This window comes from Gymnoscopelus braueri (assembly GCF_963280865.1).
Source record: "Gymnoscopelus braueri genome assembly, chromosome: 4".
Taxonomy (NCBI): Eukaryota; Metazoa; Chordata; class Actinopteri; order Myctophiformes; family Myctophidae; genus Gymnoscopelus; species Gymnoscopelus braueri.
Window position 1 is genome coordinate 26,766,966 of NC_137605.1, and position 22,776 is coordinate 26,789,741.

The following is a 22,776-nucleotide window of genomic DNA, read 5'->3' on the forward strand; positions in this document are numbered from 1 at the left end:
GTGTGAGCGTGTCATGCGCATGTCTGGTAACTTACGAAAAAGCAGCATGCTCGCGTTGGAAGCCCCCAGACGATTTGAGGCGAAGCAGGTGTAGTTGCCAAAGTGTTTGTCTGTCACGTTGGTGAAGAGCAGCAGCGATCGCGTTTTCTCGTTTTTGATCCTCAGGCTGTTGTCATTCTCTACCGGCCTGGGGAACAGGGTGTGAAAGACACAAACAGGGATAGACAGAGACAGAGGATGAAAAGAAAGAAAGTGTGAGAGGTTGAGAGGAGTAACGCGAACACACGCATCGCACCTAGTAGAGATACATAGGAGACCTTCTTCTCAGCGGTGTGGAGTGCACTGGGGCCCCCCGGGGTGGGGGATCTCCAGTGGAGTGTTGAATGAATCACTTGCAAGTGATTCAGATTGCCAAATCGGAGGTACACCAGTGTTCAAAAGAACTCACATGAAATTACATGATATATTTTTCGGTCAAATATTCGGTAGCAAAATGATAATATGCTTCATAAGTAATAAAAACTATGATTGATCATGTGATGAAGAAGATATAGCTAATTAGTTTAGGGGCGCAAAATCAGAATATCAAAACAGCAGTGAGCACATTTGCAAGCCGAGCGATCATGCCTTTCAAACATTAAAGCGGCAGTAAGAAAAGACAAGACAGAAAAGAACAGGAGAGGGTGGCAAAACTTGTATTTTTATAAACTGTCACCTGCACCCCCTCCTAGCAATGCAGCAGTTCGGCTGGCATCAGCATCGCTGCCTTCTGTGGTGTGGCACCTACAATGCATTTATCATGCATTTGACAAGAGAAAAGTTCAGAGAGTAGCTCAAAGCGCATTGCATCGCGCCCCGTTGTGAGCTTATAGATCTGCAATTTTCTCTACTTTTGCGTGACACTGTCTTTTATACTGTAGTATAAAATCGGGCATTAAAACGATGAAACATGGAGATACAAGATTTCTGCCCGTCAGCAATGATTTGTTCTTTGGCAACAGTATTAAAAGGTGTACCATGCTCAGTCACTGGCATCTCCACGGAACTCTCAGTTTTGTGGAGAACTGCTGAAATGACTCAGCCTCACCCACTGGTTTTGTAGGTACAGATGTAGATGCAATGAAAGCACTGACAAAAGCAGCTCTGATCGGTGACAAGAACGATGAACATGGTGAAGCAGCAGGATTGAAGAAAACATAAACAGACATTCTGTTTATTTTTTCTAGTGGTTCTCCAGACAAAGTAAAGTATTGGAGAGTGTGAATGTTGTCACTAAAATAATACAAGACACAAACACAGACACAAAGAAGGCAGTGAAATTGCTGGAGATAACCATACAGATCTAGTCTAAGTACCGGTACAGGAAAAGACAACAGCAGACGCTTTGCAGACAAAATGTGAAGCTCAGTAAAAATAAGAAAAGCAAAATGTCAGTTTGACGGGCTATGTAAAGATGAGCGCTTATCCAAAGTAGAAAGCTATTTCAGAGTCAACATTTTCATTGCCATTCTGGACATAATAATCAACCAAAGATTCACTACGCAAGCAACATCTCACATGTTTGAGGCACTACATCGCATGACTCTTCAGCTCGCGAGTGATGATGACCTGCAGTATGTGACAAGGCCACTACAACAGGGACGTATCAGTAACGTTTCCTGCAAAACTCTTTCATTCATAGTCTGTTTTACAACAGAGGCTGAGCGGCAGTCCTCAGTCTCCCAACTTGTCAAAATACTGATTGTAGATCATTACTCTGTAACATCCACCTTTGGTGAGGAGCGCACTACCCTGCTATTGTTTCTGACATTACCTGTGGCAGACCTACCAGCATGGGGCAGGAGAGGCTGAATGGGCTGGCTATCCTGATTCCTGTCCATTGAAAGCATCAGAACCCAGGAGTGTAACAATGTTGTTGAGGATTCTGCTGAACACAAGGCTCGTTGAATGCCATTCAAATAGGTGAATACAAGACAATAATTTTATATATAAATCTTTTCCCCAATAACAGCTATAGTTAAATAAACATTCTAGCTAGTTGGTTGATCATGTGACTTCTTGATTTGATTGGCTGTCTGTTTAGTGTTTACTGCATATTTTTTAAGTTGCTGTGGGCAGTAACAGGCTGCCAAAAAGCCCTGCGGGTCCCAGAATAACCACGGTAAGGTCAGATACGTACGTCACATTCTAGGCAATGAAAATCAGTCAATGAAAGCAGGGTGGTATGACGTGTATGAATAAACACTATCTTTGAAAGATGGTGATCTACACTATATAATTCTATTAAGGTATCTAAAGAGCACAGAGTACGTTTCTGACCGGGAAGTATGGGCTGTAAGGGCAAGACTATCAGCTAGTGGCAGCCCAATTGACAGTTTTTCAGAGAATGAGAACATAATTCTGACACATAATTACTGACAGGTAATCTAAATAGATCTATTTATTGATACTGATCATGACTTAGCCCAGCCCACTTTGTCTCTGTCCGTGGTGCTGAAACGGTCAAATCCTCTCATTCTGACTTTCTGTTTGTATTTGGGTCCCAATGAAAATAATTGTTGGAGCAGGCAGTACTTGAACTTTGTTGGTGGCAAAGATAAACTGCGGCCGGGATGGATTGAAACCATTGCGGGAATGGTCAGAAATCAGGTGGGAGTGGGCGAGTAATAGCCTGGTTCCAAACCATAGACCCTGCCCACTCTCTGAGTGGACTGCCTCTTAGTCTGGTGTTGAAAAGCCGATATCTTCGATGCAAAAAGTACCGTCCAATGAGAGTCGGAGGTGGGGGCGGGTCTAACGACAAGCCAATCAGCGAATATCTGCTAAAACAAGCTGTGCGATGACGTCAGATGTAGGCGGATCCGTGGATCTCTTCTGATTGGTTTAGGCAAATTCGAATCCCCTCCCCCTTGTAATCGCCGACGATGCAGCCAATTTCAGACTGAAGCTCCACGCAGGTTCAGGCTGACAATCAGGCTAGGCGAGCAAGGGATTAAAGCCCAAGTCACACCAATGATTTGCCACGCAGCGAGTTGCAGCGTGCAACCACTTGCAACAGAATCACTTTGCAACCTTATAAAACTGGAGAGTCCACATCCAGGCAGCTAGCTGCGATCGACTGCCGTTTCCACAGCAATTATATTGTCATCATCCCTCCGGGCTATGGGATACAAACAGCAGACGGACGCTAAAACTGGACAGTAGTCCACATCAAGGTGGCGTATAATTAAATAGCGATAGGCTCCCTTCTTTACCAAATTTTTCTCTCCCTCTCTATCGCAGGCAGGTGGGTGCAGTAAAAAACAAAAGGCTAACTCACGCTAGACTGTGGGCATTTCTGTGTGTATGTGTGTGAGAGAGAGAGAGAGGGAGAGAGAGAAAGAGGGAGAGGGAGAGAGAGAGAGAGGGGGAGGAGAGACAGAGGTAAAAAGAGAGAGGAAGTTTTCTGTGATATGATGTGCGTGTTTCTGTTTGGGGAATTTTTCAAAAAGGTTAATGAGCTGGTCTTCTCTCCTCCATCCATTTCTGCTCCCAGAGAGCTGTACACACTCACGCTTGCTGCTGATCGGTATCAAACATTTATTATGTTTGATACCTTCTGAAACATTTTGCTTGCGATTCAACAAGTTGAATGTCTTGCGACTCAATGAACCATCAATGACCTGCAATGGGGCAATTCAGACCGCTGCAATTTTTCTCTGTAATGCATTGCAGTGGTTTCGTTGTATCGTATTGCAATGACCTCGCGTCACCAGACTTTCCACCTCGGAAGAAAGCCTGGTATTCGTTCCATTCCATATGATCCGGTCTAGACCATGCCTACTGAACCCAGTTGCTGGTATCGGTTTTTCAGCACCGATTTATTTTGGTTCCCCCTGTCAGTTTTCCCAATCCCCATTTAAATGCTGAATCGAGTATAACTACTAGTTTACTCTCGCCAGTCGCTACGAGTTGGAATAAAAGATAGATACACCAAACAAACTATTCTCATAAGCTAAACTACGCCGCATCAAGGGTTTTATTGGGTAGGCCCTAAAATTATGATGCCCTTGACCGCAGGGAATTATTTTGGGTGATACCGGTACCCTTGGTTCCGGCGGTTGGTTCAGGCCGCCTGATGACGTGACTGATGACGTAAAGTTATTAAACCCGAAAATTGTATTGATCCCAGGCTAGTATTGCAATGGTGTGAACAGGACTTAAGTCCCGCGCAGGGCTCTACTGTATTGTTAGAACGCTATCCACAGTTCTGAATTTTAATAGCTTTATCTTTGGCCCCTCTACTTTCCTAGTAGGACTGTAAAATCACATTGTTAGTAAAATATATATGCTTAATGGTGTGTGTGTGTGTGTGTGTGTGTGTGTGTGTGTGTGTGTGTGTGCGTGTGCGTGTGCGTGTGCGTGTGCGTGTGCGTGTGCGTGTGCGTGTGTGTGTGTGTGTGCGTGTGTGTGTGTGTGTGTGTGCGTGTGTGTGTGTGTGTGCTTCTTAACTATTAACCTGCATGCACTCATGCACTAGGGCCCATTATAATAGTGTGCAGTGCACTAGGGCCCCCCATAACTACCTTATGCCACTGGTTCTTCTACTCTCTGGAGAGTGCCCACATGACACACCGTACCTCCATACACGGTTCCCGTTTTAACCTTGTGCTAATAGTCAAATCTAACTGCCCATAAATAACAGTGACCTCCTGCTGGGGCCCATTATACTCTATTAACTTCTCTCTCTCTCTCTGTGGTTGGCACAGGCTTGTCTAACTGTTCCTCTCTCTCTCCATCTCTCTCACATCTTGTCTGATGCCAAATCACCCTCTATTCTCCTACTATCCCAGGGACTTTTTTGCTAACTTGGAAGGAGCAGCTAAAATGCCAGAAAGACATTTGAAAAACAAATGGTCTCTGGCAATCGTAATGTTGCTTACTTGTTTCTGATGGCTACAGAAGAATACAAATGGCAATTTAGTTATGCCGGACACATGGCGATACCACAGGTCAGGCCAACAGGCGGGAGCCAATTATCAAAGGGTTAAATTGTGAGTGGGCCACAGTCTCACCTGCGGTCGTCTCGGTACCACTCGAAGGAGGCTGTGGGCACTGCCATGGCTTCACACCGCAAGATGGCCGTTTTGCCCTGTTGGGCTGGCATATTCTTCACATCTGTGATCATGGGTGGGTCTGGTGGGGGAAGGCGGGGGACAGGGATTGTGAGACATAAGGAGAAAATTAAACGATTAGCGTACACTTCGCATTTGCCATGAAGGCGAGAGTCGGGTCGTTGGAGGTAAGTTCACAAGGTCAAAGAAAAAAACATAAAACACAATTGAGATGTATTAAGCGCATGAATTCATACATAATAATGCATAAAATGTACATATATTATCATTAATACATGATTGTGTTATCTTGTGGGAGGGTTAGTGTGAGCTGAGTTATCACTGTGTTGTGCTGCGTGTGTGTGTGTGTGTGTGTGTGTGTGTGTGTGTGTGTGTGTGTGTGTGTGTGTGTGTGTGTGTGTGTGTGTGTGTGTGTGTGTGTGTGTGGAGGGGGGTGCAGAGTGAGGATAGGCGTACTTACAGTTGACCGTGACCTTGACCTTGTGCTTGTCAGGCGGGGCTACCCCATTGTTGGTTATGCATTCGTAGTCCTCACCCTGTTGCCTCTTGATCTCTGTGATGTCCAGGAACTCGCCATCACTCACCAAGCCATCTGAGGGTACAGAGCACAGGCCAAACGTCCCATGTATGATGACTCATGTCGTTACATATACTGTAATCTATACTTATATGAGAGCCAAAAATTGGATCGGGTATTTTTCGCACGACTACTGATCTAGGATCTGTGGAGTGTTCTTTCTTTGGTGGTGAGCTGTAAGTGCTTGAATTTTGCTGCCAAATCTGCTCCCTTCTGTTGTGGCTCTATCTGTATTCTTTTACTGCCTGCAGTAAAGACTGGCATTCCCCTCAGGATCAAGAAGGTGTTAACTTAACTTAACGCAACTTACCTATCTTTCTTTGACTGAGAGTGACTGAGATTTTAAAAAGGCAAAAAGGCAGGGCAGCCTATTCTTACAGCTAACCTAAAGACAGAGCATTAGGGATGCGACAACACGTGAGCTATCAAGCTGATACAAGACTTTGATCAGGTATTAGCTTCAATACTGAAAGCTAATGCCAAGTGCCACAATGTGACCTCAAAGCATTTTAGCAGCATAACACATGTCTTTTTCACATGTAGGCCTAGAAGTGCTAAGTCCTTTGGCTGCCAAGGCGTGTTGGAAGGATTTTACTCTCTTATACAGTACTAGTATAATGGGACTTGACAATAAAGAATATTGAATCTTGGAGGCTTTCTCAAATAGAGAAAAGCAGATTACCTCCACTTTACTTTGTTGCCTAATGTTGCAAGTCTGCATGGCTCAGTAAATTTGCAGTATCGCCGCTTGGTATCGAGTGGTATACGTTAATGTTTTTGAGGTTACAAATGCATCCTATATCATCATACGCTATTGTCATTGCTGAGTGAATGTGGCCCCTTAGACAGCAATGACAACATTACAGTTGAGGTCTCATGGGAAATTGTGAGTTTCACTTCAAAGCAAAGGACAAACACGATTCTCAACAGGGGGTGCACGTGGGGGCTTGCATGGTACGCTATTCAGCGAGAAGAAGATGTGGATGTTATTTGCTGTTGACAAACTCCCAGGTGCCCCCAAAAGCGAATTAGGCTGTCTCGCACTCTGGCGGTCCCTCCTTTTCCTCAGGGCAGACAACGACCGAATCTCTGCAGGAGAGAGAGTCATGGGGATGGGCAAGACGTTATTGCTTCTGTGTGCAAGGGAATGGATGCAGTGTGTTATTAGAACGACAGTGACAGAGAGAAAAAGAAAGAATGAGGGAAAGGAAAAGGAAGAGAGGGAGAAATAAGAGTGCAACCCCTCCTCTTGCCGCAAGTCTCAGCAGCCAGCTGTCTCACAGCCTCTGAAACCATTAAGCCTTTTTTTATTCTTTACTCCTCCTTACCCCATTAAAGAAGTCAGACTGCGGAACACGACATAATACATAATCTTGCTGCTAACAAGGAAATCCAGCGCTTAAATTGCCCCTCACTTTTCCCTTTCAAAGTCCCTCCCCCCTGACATCAGTCAGGGGGCCTTCAGATCGTCTCCTCGCAAACACACAAATCACCCGCGCCACCAAACTCCCCAATCCTTCAAACACATATGCCTCACCATCCTCTCACCCCTAAAGCATGCCTGGGCTGTGACTACGATGCCAACAGAACACGCGTGCGTGCGGAAAAAGACGCTAAACGGCACGATAATTCCTGTCAGAGATTAGCGCGGCGCTTCTAATTGAAGATTATACTGGAGGATTATTAGCACGGCTACTGAGCTGGAGACGATTATTCGCAGCTGCTGCCGTGGCGGCAGGCGGGCTGAGTAGGGACAATGTCGTTGTCGACGGCTCCAATGTGTGGGGTGGCTGGCTATGGGGAATGTGTGTGTGTGTGTGTGTGTGTGTGTGTGTGTGTGTGTGTGTGTGTGTGTGTGTGTGTGTGTGTGTGTGTGTGTGTAGGGGGGGGCTTTACAGCAATGTTATTCACTCATTCCATTAGCCTAATAAATACAGCTCCCTTGCGACATCTCTGCCGAGCAGGCTGAGCACCCAACTCTGCCCGCGGGGGGAGGCGGTGCAGGGGGGAGGAACGGGAGAGAAAAAAGAGGGGAAAAGATAGAATCAGACAGCTAGCACTGGAGGAATTACAGAGAGAGGTCTGATACAGATGACTTCCAAGAAATAAAAAGCACTGGGGAAGAAGGGAAAAATGAGACGAAATTGAGCGCGATAGAATGCATTAGAGAGACAAGGAGAGTAGTAGTTTGTAAGGTTGAGAAATACAGTGTATGTGTGGGTAAGAGAGCGGCTAAGTAAAGGCGAGACAGAGAGACGGAGAGGGAGAGAATGATAAAGCGACGCATGAAAGAAGTTCTGCAGACAAGAGTTACTACTAAGGCAGAGTTCAACACAGAGAGGCAGTCCAGTCGGGTATTCTGTCTTTTTTTTTGCACAACTGAAGATGTGGGTGTAATGTGATGTGTCGGGCTCGGCACAACCCACTCCCCCCCCCCCCCTCATCTGTCCTTTACTCGTCACTCTCTCTCCAACACCCATGAGATTTCTGGCCCGACAATGCTCGGTGCTCTGGTCTGGTGGGAGATCGTATCTGACTCTAACAGACCCCTAGCCTTCCAACAATGCCCCGTAAAATACAGCTCCATCAACCACTTATGGCTTCTAAAGGAGCCTGACTCCTGACCACTAGAGATTGTTGGATCGCGCATGAGACAAGAGGCAGATGTAGGAATGAAAGGGAGTAAAAGAAAAGGATCAAGGGGTCAGGTCTGCCCTGCAGTGAAACCGTGGTCTTTTTCTTGCGGCTGTGTCGACCAGGTGCTTGATTTCTCTACGCCTCTGATCCATAGCCATTCGCAAAGCTCATCGCCAACTAGGCAGAGAGAGGCCTGATGCCAGGCTCACACGCAGTTGAATGGGTGCTTGGTAGAGATTCTCTAGTAGCCTATACTGCTTGCTTGCAAGTGACAGGTGCTAAAATATGTATGCAGTGGTGGAAAAAGTACTCACATTTCTTACTTATGTAAAAGTATCAATACTGCAATATAGAAATACTCTGTTACAAGTAAAAGTCCGGAATTCAAAATGTACTTGAGTAAAAGTACAAAAGTATTGGCATCAAAATGTACTTAAAGTACCAAAAGTAAAAGTACTCATTATGCAGAATGTCCCATTTCAAGTTCTCAAATGTATAAAAATCTTTTGAAAATAGCGATGGGACGCATTGTGAGCTTGTAGATCGGCTATTTTCAAATGGCTGAAATGTATATAGGGCTGAAGTGGTTAATGTATATTTTGTAATAATAATCAAAATCTTCAAAGTAACTAGTAACTAAAGCTTTCACATAATTGAAGTGGAGTAAAAGTACAATATTTGCCTCTTAAATGTGTGTGGAGTGGAGTAGAAGTAAAAGTATTGGAAATTGGAAATACTCAAGTAAAGTACAAATACCTCAAAATAGTACTTACTGTAAGTACAGTACTTAAGTAAATGTACTTAGTTACATTCCACCACATGTATGTATAATATTGTAGGTAAATATCTTTTTCATGTAAGCAAAAGAGCAACGCATGGGTGCGGATGTGTGGTTGGATGCACATGTCTGCATGTGGACTGAAACCGCCTCTTTCTGCCTGTGTGTCTGTGATTATGTTTAGTCGTGCGCAGCCAGAAGATCAGAGATCTCCGCCTGCTGAATGATACTGTACATCTGGAGACATGAGGCTGCTGACAAGCATGCCAACTGCTTTGAAAACAAACCATGTCATGTCCCAACGTGAAGGACAGGGCCTAAAGTCATTGAATTCAGACGTCACTAGATGTAGCAGTATCTCTGATCATCTGGGTTTACGCGAGATTAGTGAATGTTTAACCATAAGATATGTCCCATGATAATAAGTGCCGGATGTGCACGTGCGCGCGCGCGTGTGTGTGAGCGGCACAGCTGGTGCGTGTCTGAGAGGGTCATCTGATGGATGCCGGTGAATATGAATGAATAGCGGTAGGTGGTGGCAGATTGCAATCTGTGACTCAATAGAGGTGAAGAGGTGGCTGGAGGGGTGTGTTTGTGCATGTGTGCATGTGTGTGTGTGTGTGTGTGTGTGGGAGTGTGTGTGTGGGAGTGTGTCACTATCTCTCCAGGAGAGAGACCTCCGGTGACCGCCGGTGAAGAGTCCACACGGGACGAGGCAGGTAATTTTCTTGCGGGTTCCTGCTCTCTCTCTCTCTGTCTCTCTCTCTCTCTCTCTCTCTCTCTCTCTCTCTCTTACACTGCTTCTGAGTAATGGGGACAGATGGCCAGCAGCCTCTTGCATGTTACTTTGGGGCTCCTGCACCCCCGCCCCACCCTCTTCCCTTCCCCACCGCCTCTGGTCCCCTGCATGTGATGGTGTGGCTGCAGAGCAGACACTCCCCCAGAATAGCAATGTGGCCTCTATCTCGCTCTCCCCACGAACTGAGAAAAAGTGGGGGAGGACGGAGAGAGAGAGAGAGAGAGAGAGAGAGAGAGAGAGAGAGAGTGAGGAAAACAGAGAGGAAGGAGAAAGAGAAAGGGAGATAAAGGACGGAGAGAGGAAAAGAGGGAGATAGAGGAGAGAGGGGAGGCACAGGGGGGAGGATTACTGCTGACAGGGGAAAAATGCTGCACGCTTGCGGGCGAGGACACTGAAAAAAGGCTTGATGTAAGTGTGTGTGTGCGTGTGCGTGTGTGTGTGTGTGTGTGTGTGTGTGTGTGTGTGTGTGTGTGTGTGTGTGTGTGTGTGTGTGTGTGTGTGCGTGCGTGCGTGCGCGCACGTGCGTGTGTGGTGCGCCCATGCCAGTGCATGTGTGCATACTCTGTGACAGCTTCTACATAATATTTTTTTCCTCTGGTGTCCCAGTGTCGCTGTCAGTGTGTGTGAACACCAGGTATGTTAGTGGCTCCAACACAGCAGTGTACAGTGTGGCGGACATATGCGGGACATTAACCTACAGTATCTTCATTTAGGCCAATGGAAAAGTGATCATAGATAAGTGCCCTGGGCTAACTGCAGGCTATTGCTGAGTAGCTAATCACTATGCTATAGCGTTGTTGCTGCCAATACAGTTATCGTCATATTTATTCAGATATAGCCTATTCAACTGACACACGGCTGCAGATGTCCACACTGATCTATTTGTCTTATCCAGGTACTGTATATCCAAGCTGCAGAACCCAAGTAAAACAAATCCACCAATTCAACAAAGTAATAGAGGCACCTGCCGCACCTTGACATTAACTACAAATCTGATCTAGCTAACAATGATAATAACCTTCCAAATGGAGTCTTTTCACTGCTGTCCAGAAAGTGTTGAATGGGTAAAGTCTGAAAAGCAAAGAAAAAATAAAGTATTTTCTTTCTAGTCTGTCTCTCATTCAATGTGTATTGAAAGACTTGTAAGGTGAAGGGACATTTTGATAGATCATTTAGAATTTTACAGCATTTCAATCGCCATACTGTACACTGTGAGGCTATACATCCACATGTTTCTCCTGAAGAGATCAAGACACTATTTAGAGCAGGGATTCTGCTTTTGGCAGCTATAAGGAACAAGGTTCAGGTTCCAGGCCACCCTGCCCTTGTTTATACTTGGCATTAAAAATGCGTCTTGAGTTATCAGATAGATATCTGATTGCGTCTAGCCACATAACCGAAGATGCACATCTATAAATGTGTCTTCTTTGCGTTTACACTGACCTTCTGTGGTTAGACACAATCGGATAGCTGATATCTGATTAAAAATGCAGCGACCATATGGACAAATAAGCAAACACTTGGACTCACAGTGGTTAATGAGACAAGCAAAACATTGACAAGCTACCCATGCAGAAGGAGAGGCAAAGCTAAAGGCAAATTTATGCGTCGGCGAGAAAGTGTCGAACAAGGTCATCTTGTCACAACGTAGACTCTTGAACACGGCAATTACCAAGCTAACCAGATACACTATTAATACACCAACATAGCACAGATACTCTGCCGATGTACCTGTACACATGCTGATCAAACAACCTGTAGAAGTCATAGAACAGTAAAATGTCTATGTTTTGGACAGAGACAGATAAGGGAATGATGTTAAACAGAAACGAATTTTACTTTGCTTATGAAGTGTATTGTTTGTGACCATGTCATTCCCAGCGATGATGATGAAAGTTATAAATAAACGATGTAGTGACAAACACGGCTATTAGCATCGGTTGGCATCATGACGGCAACTGACAGCTAGGATGAAGACAGATGCTGATGATTACTGGCTGTAGCTGTGGGGGATAATTACGTTTAATGTGCGAGCGTTTGGGACAAAACATTGGGACATAAGGGAAACTATTGGAATAGGAATCCAAGATAGACACAGTCTGAACGGCTGGAGTTTTTGGACAATGACACGGGAGGACGGGGTGGTGGGAGAAGACAATGTCCTGAAGAGAATGTGGATAAGGCTGGAGTTGAATGTTGGTAATAAAGAGGGACATGTTTTTTTTAGAGACAGGGGTTCAGGGTTAGGGGTAGGGCTGGGCAATACGTATATCTATATTATATCAATATTGTGTTTTGAGACAAGATATTGTCTGGGATTTTGGATATCATACTATCATGATGTTGTCTTTTCCTGGTTTTAATCACTTAGGCCCTTTTTATAATTAACTTTTTTCAAGAATTGCACAAAATAGCCAATCTGTAGACATGCTATTTTCACTATTTTAGAAAATTTGGGAAAAAATGAAAAAATCATCACAATATCGATATTGAGGTATTTGGTCAAAGATATTGTGATATATGATCTTGTCCATATAGCCCAGTACTAGGTTTAGGGGTGAATGTACAGTAATGATGGAGATGTAAAGGTGGAGAGGAGACATTCTTGCATCCAGGGACAAACAATCAAATCTTACATTTCTGGTCCTTCCAGGTGACAGTGGGCTCTGGCCTCCCCACCGCTAGACAGAATAGGTTGACGTTCTCGCCCTCGTTCACCGACACGTCTTTGGAGATGTTGACGATTCTGGCCGGCACTGGAAAACAAAGCCATACCATCAAGACTATGACCTTAAAATCCCCTCCTACTCCTGCTTCATGAATTATTGATGAGGCTTCCCCTCGCAGCTATTTAAACTCTTTAAAGTATGATGCAAATCCCTGCAGTCTCAGACAGCAGTCTGCCGATTAATGATCCATGCCTTAAAAGTCTCTCTTGCTTAGAAGCAGCTAAGAACCCCAACTAGCCTATTATGCAGCATGCTTAACTGCAAGACAATGCATTTGCCCATCTAATTTACAGCATATTACACTGGCCATTACTGTAATACATGATGTGAAGTTAAATCCCATTTTGCATGATGTCTAAATAAAATAAAAGAAGCGGAAATCATGGACATTAGAGTTGCTGCTTTTTAAGTACGTAAATGACCACCATCAAGTGATATCTGTTCCAAACTCCCTTAGTGGTGAACTGAGGAACAATGCATGTACTGTAGTTAGTTCGATAACAAGAAAGCCCTTGGATTTAAAGGACCCATTATCATTGTTTTTAATGACATTGGCCACAAGATTGCTTTTCCTGCAAAACACCTACTGAGCAGGATCCTATTCTACTATTTTCAGCAAAATACGTGCAAAGATAAAGCAAAGACCGGAGTGGTGCTCGATGCACTGACTTGGGGGTGTAATTATATTGTGTGGTATCATGCTCTGACTGAAATTGACTTGGAATCAGGTATATTGGTCATCTGTGCCAAGCCTTACACCCTGCAGACAAGAGTTATTTGTTTGGCTGCAGTGTTATGTAAAAAAACATGTTGTTGAGAGGCTGAACTCCATGCTCTCTCTCCCCTGCCTCCAGTTAGCTGTGAGCCAGGCTCGGTTCACATTCATCCCCACAGAACGTGGCTGACATATCAGCGTCCTGCATATTTTTCATTTTCATTTCGCCAGGTCTGGTGTTACTGCAATATGCACTACATATGTAAGGTACAATATACATAACAACTGGCACATGCGGGGGGAAAGGTCTGCACTCCATCAGGCGAGCGGTCGGGCGCCAATAAATCACGTCACTCAGGATCAGTCAAACCCTCACTCACTTAGCGGCTGCCTTGACGACTGGGCCCTGGTCCTGTGTCCTGCACTGTCAGGCAGTTGGACAGCCCACCATGTAGTTCACCCCCACCTCCCCCTTCGTCTGACCTATCTCACCCCACCCCACAGCTCCATAAAAGCACAGAAGCATATAATGAACTTAGTAGAGATAATAAGGGCTTACACTTAACTTCCTTATGACACCAAATAATGCTAATTCACTTCCAGTAAGCTGCTATGCTACAGCTTTGATGTCACCGTGTTTACACAGCAAACTTAACTCAGATATTACTCATGTTTGCATTTGTTATCACCATCCACCATAAATGTTGAAGCAGTAAAGTGTAACAGCTCTCCGGTCATCAATCATTGCAACCTGATTCAATGTAGTGTTAACATATGACATTATCAAACAGTCTTACACAGTAAAATCCTGACCTGAGTGTTAAATTAAGTCAGAGAGTGGACAAATGTAACACTCAGGATTTGACAGATGCCTGGACAGGTGAGAACATGTTGTACATCCTTTGATCATAAAATTGTCATCAGCATACACATCAGCATAACACAGCATATTTGATCAGTACAATTTTTGTTGTTCAATATCCTGTGTCAATAGTGTTGTTACTATCATTATGCATTGAATAGTGAAATCACTAAAAAATGTCTGTTTTATGTTACAGGGACGAGCAGTAAAAATACTGCACTTCTTTCAATGTGCCACAATCCATTTGGATGCTGTACTGTATAGTAGTAGTCTTAAGTTTCACATTTGTACCTTTACTTTTTTAAATGACAGTGGAAAATTACACAGTATATTTGTTATATGAAGTTGTGCCTATAAAACGTCAGGACACAGGGACATACTTTGCATGTTGATTATTCAGTAGTCTAGTTAGCTATCTTTATGTCAAATGCAGCTTTTAGTGACACTTCCAATTTACCTCCCCACAGGGCAGAGCAGTTGGGATAAAAAAACAAGTCATGTATCCGATTGAAAATACAAATTACCATCAAAATCCAATCATTTCTTCCTTATGAACTATAACTCTTGCCCAGGAAAGTTGGTGAGAATCCAATTATGTCTTTTATATATTTTCTTCACAGACAGACAGATAAACAGGCGAGAACATAACCTTGGTGCAGGAAAATGCCTCTTTCCAACTATGAAGGGTAACCCAGAACCTTCCATAACCTATACCAGACCCTGTGAAGTTTTGTGATGGTTTTTGTTTGTTTGTTTGTTCATTATTATCAGAACCACTTCTGAAGGGGGAGGTATGCCATAAAAAAAAAACATTAAAAAAATCTAAAATTGACGCATTGCAACGCATTGTGAGCTTGTAGATTTGCTATTTTCTGCTGCTTTTGCAAGTATAAGTTCTGAGTTCTGAGCTCCCAGAACTCAGGGTTAGTACCACCTCCTGAGTCCTTTTAGGTTCTGAGAACATTATCCGGAACACCAAAAGTACCAAAGCACCAAAAGTAAAAGTACTAAAATGTTTGAAAATAGCAGATCTACAATCACAAGTACTGAAAATTGGAAATACTCCAGTAAAGTAAAAAACACCTCAAAATTGTACTTAAGTACAGTAATTTAGTAAATGTACTTAGTTACTTTCCACCACTGGTCAAAACGAGTTAAAAATCATAAAAAAAAAAACATGAAACCCCCATCCCCCGCCCACTGACCTTGGACAATGAGGTAGACGTGGGCGATGCGGGGCATGTTGTTGGCCTGGAAGGTGCAGGTGTAGGGGCCCTCGTCAGCCACCTGCACCGTGTCTATCTGGATGGAGAAGTCACTGCTGTTGCTGTTGACCAGTGACACGCGCTTGTCCAGCGACCACTTGTCCGTCCCCGTGAACAGGATGTTGGAGCGGTTCAGCCAGGCCTTGTGAGTGACCTCCTCATCAATCTTACACCTGCGCGTGGACAGGAAGGACATGCGGGCCAGTGGGTCAGCGTTTGGTAGTAATAGCTTTGATATCGACAAAAAATGAATGCAATCTTTGAAGTACATCGACAACACAAACTAGAGTATATTGCACTATAGCTGTGATTTTCAACCTTTTTCAACCCCCCCAGTTTGATATGAATTTGTTATCTCTGGGATGGGTCTCCCAGTCTACACTGTAAAAGCCCTATTTTGCGAAGCGTCTTATGCCTTTTGATCTTATTAGGCTTTTTTTAATTATTATTTTAAACATTTTAAAATAGTGAAAATAGTAAATAGATAAGCTCACAACTTATCACGATAGATCGGCTATTTTCACTATCTTATTATTATTATTTTTAATAATAAAAAATGCCTAATAAGTCATAAGGCATAAGATGCTATGCAAAATAGGGCCCTCAGTTTTAACTCAGAGTGAACAAATTCCATTTGTACACAGAGTTACAGAACCGTAATTTGGTTCCTAATCATCATAGAGGTGGGGACCCCCAGGAACCCACTCAAGGAACTCTAGGGGTCCCTGGACCCCACTTTGAGAACCAGTGTGCACTATAGCAAACATGGCGTGAAGGAATGTTTGCAAATAGCATTTTAATGTAGGCAAACTAGCAGTTCCCAGGTGCTCCACTCTGACAGAATCACACCCAGGTGCTTAATAATCATTTACGCTGAACCAGCTCCTGTAAAGTTTTTTTTTTAAAGTGCATCTTTCAAAACATTCTTTACTTAGTGACACTCCTCAAAACGTCAAGCGAAGGTGTCACTTCAGTACTGCACTTAGCCACTAGATGTCCTTGGCCGGCTTCAACTGGGGACATTGATATGACCTGGATAAATATCACTGCTGAGGCAGATCCTGCCAAGGCAGTGTCAGCAACTCCTTTTATCCACCGTTACACAGCACAGGTGAGCTGGAAAGTATTGTAATAAATCGCTTACAAGTGACTCTGGTGTGATGCACAGGATGACCTGTGAACCACAAGCCCCGCCCTGCACACACACACCATTCAACCTGGCATGTCATCATAAGGGTAAAATATGAAAATTTTTAGGTTCCAAAATGTTCATGTTTTGACATTATTCTAATGAGACGCATTGGGAACTTTTAGATGGGCAGTTTTTGCCGCGCAACACCATCATACTACAATGTTTAAAATAGGGCTTAAATCGTTAAGGAGCATCCTTAAAGGATGACCCATTTTCAACCTATCTTAAAATAATTGGTCCTCACTAATGCTGATGATAAAATGGTAAAAAAAAAAAGTGTCCCAGTGACATCATCATTAGGCAGATTTTTTTTTTCAAGCAAGATTTAAAGATTCTGATTTTTTATTAACGCAAGAACAATGGCTTCCATAATGTATAGCATGCTAACTTTACAGGAATAGAAAGCATGCAGTGGAGTCCCCATTGATGATATCACTGGTAGGCGGATTTCTGAACTGTCCACAGCCCTCCTCTGAGACAGGGTAGACAAAAATGGTACCATATTATAAAAAGCATTAGTGAGGTCCAAGATGAAAATGGCTGAAGTCGTCCTTTAAGTTCAAGTGGAGAGGAAATACTTTAAGACATCCTTGTGTACTAAGAAACCCTCACCTGCGTACATATATAATAATAATCATATTAATAATAATAGTAATGTATACATTTATTTACTAATTAGATGTTCTCTGATGCTTTAACTATCGTACAGAAGACCCAGAGGAAAATGAGTCCCAACAATAGCATTAACGATTCCCTTTTTAACGTGCTGCATCAAAACCAGTGGAGCAGTAATTTCTCAGGCATTTCATAAGTATTTGTGCCACAATGGCAAAATCATGGCAACTCAAACGAGTCAGATATTATTTATAAAGCTGTTCAGCTTTTTGTTTATCAGCTCTTGCTTGTGGTGTACACTTGTCTTTCCTGTGGACAACAGTTATACAGTTCACCCTCTTCCACTCTAGACATAGCATTTCTGAAATGATTGATTGTTGTGTTTCGGCTATCACCGGTCTATTGATTAGACTATAATACTCAGGTCTTTGCGGTGAAATCAAAGTAGAAAAGTAAGACTGCTCGTAATGAAGAGGAACTGAATTCAAGGGGAATGCCGCTGGATTTCATCCTTCAAATTCAATTTTCCTGTTCCCCAGGCCAATTCCATTTGCATTAGTTAGTTACAGTAGTCCCATTCTAAAATCTGTGTTGTCACACCAGTGTAGAACTCTAGGGTGTTTTCAGTTTGTGTTTGTTTTTAAACAAACCAAACTCAGTCCTCAAAAGTATACCAACAGAAAAGGGACTCAGTTATTTTTGCATTCATATTGTCAATTCATTTGAAAGAGAAATCAGTTGTATTTCTGGTCAACTTCAGCTCTGATGGGGCCTCAGTCCTCTTTTTGTTCACACTATAGTTCTTTTTGGGGGGGGGGGGGGGTTGGCACAGGCGATCTGTCTATGGCAAACCTTGATTGCTAAAATGTAATGGCAAAGGGTGAAGTGAACCTGGAGCGCTTTGTGTTCACAATGCACAGGTTAAGCGAACCGCAACACAAGACTTGAAACGAACCGTACTCAGACCACCGCCTGAGGTGGTCTGAGTATGGCTCGTTTCAGAGGAGTCTGAGTTCTTTCGGAGTGTTCACATAAGCGTGAAAAATAGCTGAGTCATGGTCTGAGTGCACTTCAGAGGCTGAAGAAACCAAGTGTGAAAAACAAATTGGAAAGGACCTGAAAAGCAACTGTTATTTCATTTATTTGTGTTCATTTGCGATTAACAGCCCAAATATGACTATCTACAATATAACAGTGTTACAAAGCCGGTATCCTACTAATGGTAAAATTAGTCACTCCAGGCTGCAAATCTTCAGGACGGCATCAAGAGACAGTTTTTCATGTTGATCTGCCTGCCATAAGCCGATCCAAACTTAAGAAAAACTATTTCCATGATTTTTTTCTTTTTAAATCACAGAAAATCCTAAGCAATATGATCCAAAAGAGGAATTGTTCAGAGATTCAGCACAGACTGAAAGGTCATGAAGTCAGTGAAAGCACGCTCCCACTTTTAAACGTGCCAAGTCAACATCAGGGACCTGACAAGGTCATGCTTGGATGGATGCATGTTTCTTCTTGATTTCTTATTTTATCACTTACAGTTCAGCAATGCAGTTGGAAGCCTAGACGAGAGCTCTGCCAAGCAATCTAGCACACCATAAATGCTGTGATCAAGCTAAGTAAGAGGCGATATTACAAAGTCACCATGACTCCAATGACACCTGACAGGTGGCGTCATTCAATTAGCTTTAGAGTAGACAGTTTTGCAGAGGTAAAAAAAAATTAAGCAAGCAGGGTGACTGCTAATTGAAGTTATATGTGACTGAGAATTGGCAATTAAACCGATATGACAGGTGTGGAAGGGACACAAACAAACAAGTTTTTCATGTAATTAGTTGGTGCAGGTGTAGGATTAGGCGTTACCTCAATATGACGCTCTCGCCTTCCAGCACTGTAATGTTGTCGGGCAGGTGGCCGAATTCTGCTCCACGCACACTGGGCCCTGCCAAGCAAAATGAGAGATGGGGGAAGGGTGAGCAAAATGCCTCCAATAACAGCAACAGACGCTCAATTCCTAGTCTCCATCCCCAGCCAGCACTCAGTAGTCGTCTACCTCGCCGGGTCGAGGTTGTCCGGGATTTGCTCCGCGGCCTGCATGCTTACTTATTTCCCGAAAGGCAAAGTAATAAATATACAAAACAAAAGAGTCGCGACGTCTGCACTGACCCCCGTATTTGAATAATGATTTGGTTTTGCACCGCATTCTGGTGGGGCACGCGCTCATTGAACAGTGCCGATAATGAGCCGAGGGAAGAGGATTCACGGCGAGCCACCAGAGCGTGAAATGAAGGGACAGCAACGGCAACAGAAGGGATGCTCATCCTGCCTACCAATACACACAGAGGCGCGCACGCACACGCACACACACAAGCACACACACAAGCACACACACACACACACACACACACACACACACACACACACACACACACACACACACACACACACACACACACACACACACACACACACACACACTCACACACACACACTCTGAGACACATTAGACAGAGTGAAACAAAAACTAATTCAAGTGAGGAAATAGCCTCCACTACAAAGCCCTTGCACTTTTTAAATGACTAAGTATTGGAGAAGCATCTTTCAAAATTCGCTGTGACCCTGCAAACAAAGATAAGCACAAACTTGGTTATCTTTGCGGTGACACTGCCTATTGAGGCAGGTTGGTCCTCAGCAAGACACTTGGCTCTGTCCATCTCAGCCCTGCCAAATACCAGCGTGTCACCAGGTACTTTCTGCTTGTGTCCTCCCATCTTCACCAATCTCTCTCCCTCCCTGTCTATACTGTGACCTCAATATCTTGCTGGACATTTTCCTATGGTCTAGCCGCGGGGTTTAATAAGCGGCGACTTTATGAGACGAAACCGGTGCAGTCAGGAGTTTAGAAGCACCCCAAGGTTTGTTAAACAGGCATGCAGGAGTCTGGAACACGCTAAGCATGCAGAGTGTGAGTCCAGCGAGAGAATAGATCAAGAAGAACAAGACTCTTGGAAGGATCGTGGTTTGATTACAAATAATAATGAGGGCCTCAAAAATGATAATGCACATCTCGGAATGGTGATCAAAAGACGTTGAGTACTGCATAGCTAAATGGCCGAATGACTGCCAAACACATCACTAAATTTAAATTTGTCAGCAGTGAAATAAAGGCTAAATTAATTAGCCTTAATTAATTATGTCTGTGTGTGTGGTTGTGTGCATGCAGTACACATACCTGTACAGTACTTTACGTGTACTGCATGTGTGTGTGTGTGTGTGTGTGTGTGTGTGTGTGTGTGTGTGTGCTGCAGAATGAGGATTTAGGTGCAGGCCAACACAGGGAACCCGGTGCCATCATCTAATTGAACGAGGTAATGGCTGGTTGTCGACAGTTTGGCTGTTCCGCTATCTATGAAGATGCATATTTATGTTTTTGAGTTTTTGTGTCTGTATGTGCACAGGCAATGTGCACAGGCTTCTTACGACGGACCCTGTTCGATGTGTCTTCAATGCATTCAGGCATCCACTTCCCTTGAGTGTGAACGTGTGTGTGTGTGCGCGTGTGTGTGTGTCTGTTTGTTTGCTTGCTGAAATGACAGTCACCAGCAAGTACAAGGGAGGCCGCAGTGAGAACTAATGGCGACTCTAAGGAAAAGTGTCCCTGAATATCTCCAGCTAAAAGCCATAATCACATTAGCTTGTGCCGCGGCTGGCGCTTGCTGTTGTGCTGTCCAAAGATCCCAGAAGTGGCACCATCCATTTGCGCTCTCTCTTTCTCTCTCTCTCTCTCTCTCTCTCTCTCTCTCTCTCTCTCTCTCTCTCTCTCTCTCTCTCTCTCTCTCTCTCTCTCTCTCGCTCTCTCTCTCTCTCTCTGAAAGCCTTGGGGGGGGACAGAGCACCTCGGCTGTTGTGTTCAATGCATGGAAATGTCACCAGCTGTCTGTGTTTTCAAAGGTTAATTCTATGGAAGAACCTTGTGTCGCGGCATCCACGTGTCCCCTCTTTGACACAGAGAGGGATGTCATGTCCTCGCCTGTTACCTTTCAAGTTCACTGTACTCTACACTTTGGACTTTATTTAGGTTAATTCAATTCAGTTCCAGGGCTTGGGGTAAATACACAGTCCCATGCGCCCAGAGTGACATACGTGCACAAAAAGATATATCCCCAATCACACATGCACGCAGATGTTTGATTGAATGAATGATGTATCTATGCATACGCCGAAAACTTGGTTAGGGCTACAAACCAACTGGGAGCTATTCCCTATTCCCTACTCAATTCCCATTTCCACAGCTCAATTGGCACCTCACATTATAAAACCTGTACGAGCGTGCCTCTGCTCCGAGGCGCTGCACGCCATGATAACCAGGTCAAACCATGCAGCCCGCACTTATTTTCACACGCAGAACCTCCACCCCAAACAAACACAACAGCTGCACGTTTACACATACTGTATCTAGAGTCTAGAGCACGACTGATGCCGGATTTTCTTTTGTGTGTGATGCCGATCCTGACGTTGTAGATGACCGATTGTGACCGATATATTGTCAAAAAGTGCAACATTTTCGAATCTATAAAAAAAATGGGATTAGAGTTTCTATTTGACGACACTTATAATAATGATAAATAAGTAATAATGTCCGATATATTGGCCAGACCTATATATTGGTCTGGCTCTAATATACTCTCCATGGCAATGAAACCAACAGGAAGGGTTTGTGTAAAGCGTGCTGTGCGCAGACAGTCACTCCTCCTCAGAAATCACACAAAAAGGCCTGTGTCTGCACACATGCACATACACAAACACTTAACTGTACAAACAGCTAGGCATAAACAAGCGATCCCCCAACCCCACACTCATTCATGCCTACACACATCTGTGCGTAACCCCTTTTTCCTCTCGGTCAGTCACTAGGATTGTTGGATATATGCACAATGCGTATTGCTTTGACTTTGGTTGCAGGTGAAGGTGATCACCCTGGTGATGAACGAACGCCTCATCCAGCGGTTCTCAACCTTCTCTGGATGAGGGCCCACTTGAAAATCTCGAAAGCATTTGTGGCCCTGTGCATTTTCAGTTTTTTTGGGGTCTTTTTATGCCTTTATTTAGAGAGGGATAGGGAAATAGACTGACAGGAAATGGGGAGAGAGATGACACGCAGCAAAGGTCGTCGGGAACAGGAGTGGAACCCACGACACGCTGTCAGGCAGGCATTGCAGCCTAGGGTGCCTGGACCGTCACGCTACGGCCTGGACTGTCACGCTACGACCTGGACCGTCACGCTACGGCCTGGACCGTCACGCTACGGCCTGGACCGCCCTGTGCATTTTCAGAGCATTTTTTATTCATTTTAATAATCAATCAATCGATTGTGTTCTGGCATGGATCGATAGTATAAGTTGAGTTCATATTTATCGATTTTACACTGAAAACTAATTTTTAATCAATCAAAAGTGTTTTGCCAATTATTTGGGGACCCACGTGCATAGCCCA

General features: G+C 44.0%; 1 protein-coding gene across 1 annotated transcript in view; it reads right to left on the bottom strand.

The window, feature by feature from the left end:
- iglon5 (IgLON family member 5) overlaps positions 1-22,776 on the bottom strand; it is a 146,158-nt gene that overhangs the window by 1,931 nt on the left and 121,451 nt on the right. Inside the window, exons 2-7 of the mRNA XM_080427548.1 lie at positions 19,147-19,225; positions 15,417-15,649; positions 12,542-12,661; positions 5,575-5,706; positions 5,055-5,175; positions 36-187 (exon numbers count right to left, since the gene is read on the bottom strand). Coding sequence (XP_080283674.1) covers positions 36-187; positions 5,055-5,175; positions 5,575-5,706; positions 12,542-12,661; positions 15,417-15,649; positions 19,147-19,225 — 837 coding nt within the window. The remainder of the gene's footprint in view (positions 1-35; positions 188-5,054; positions 5,176-5,574; positions 5,707-12,541; positions 12,662-15,416; positions 15,650-19,146; positions 19,226-22,776) is intronic.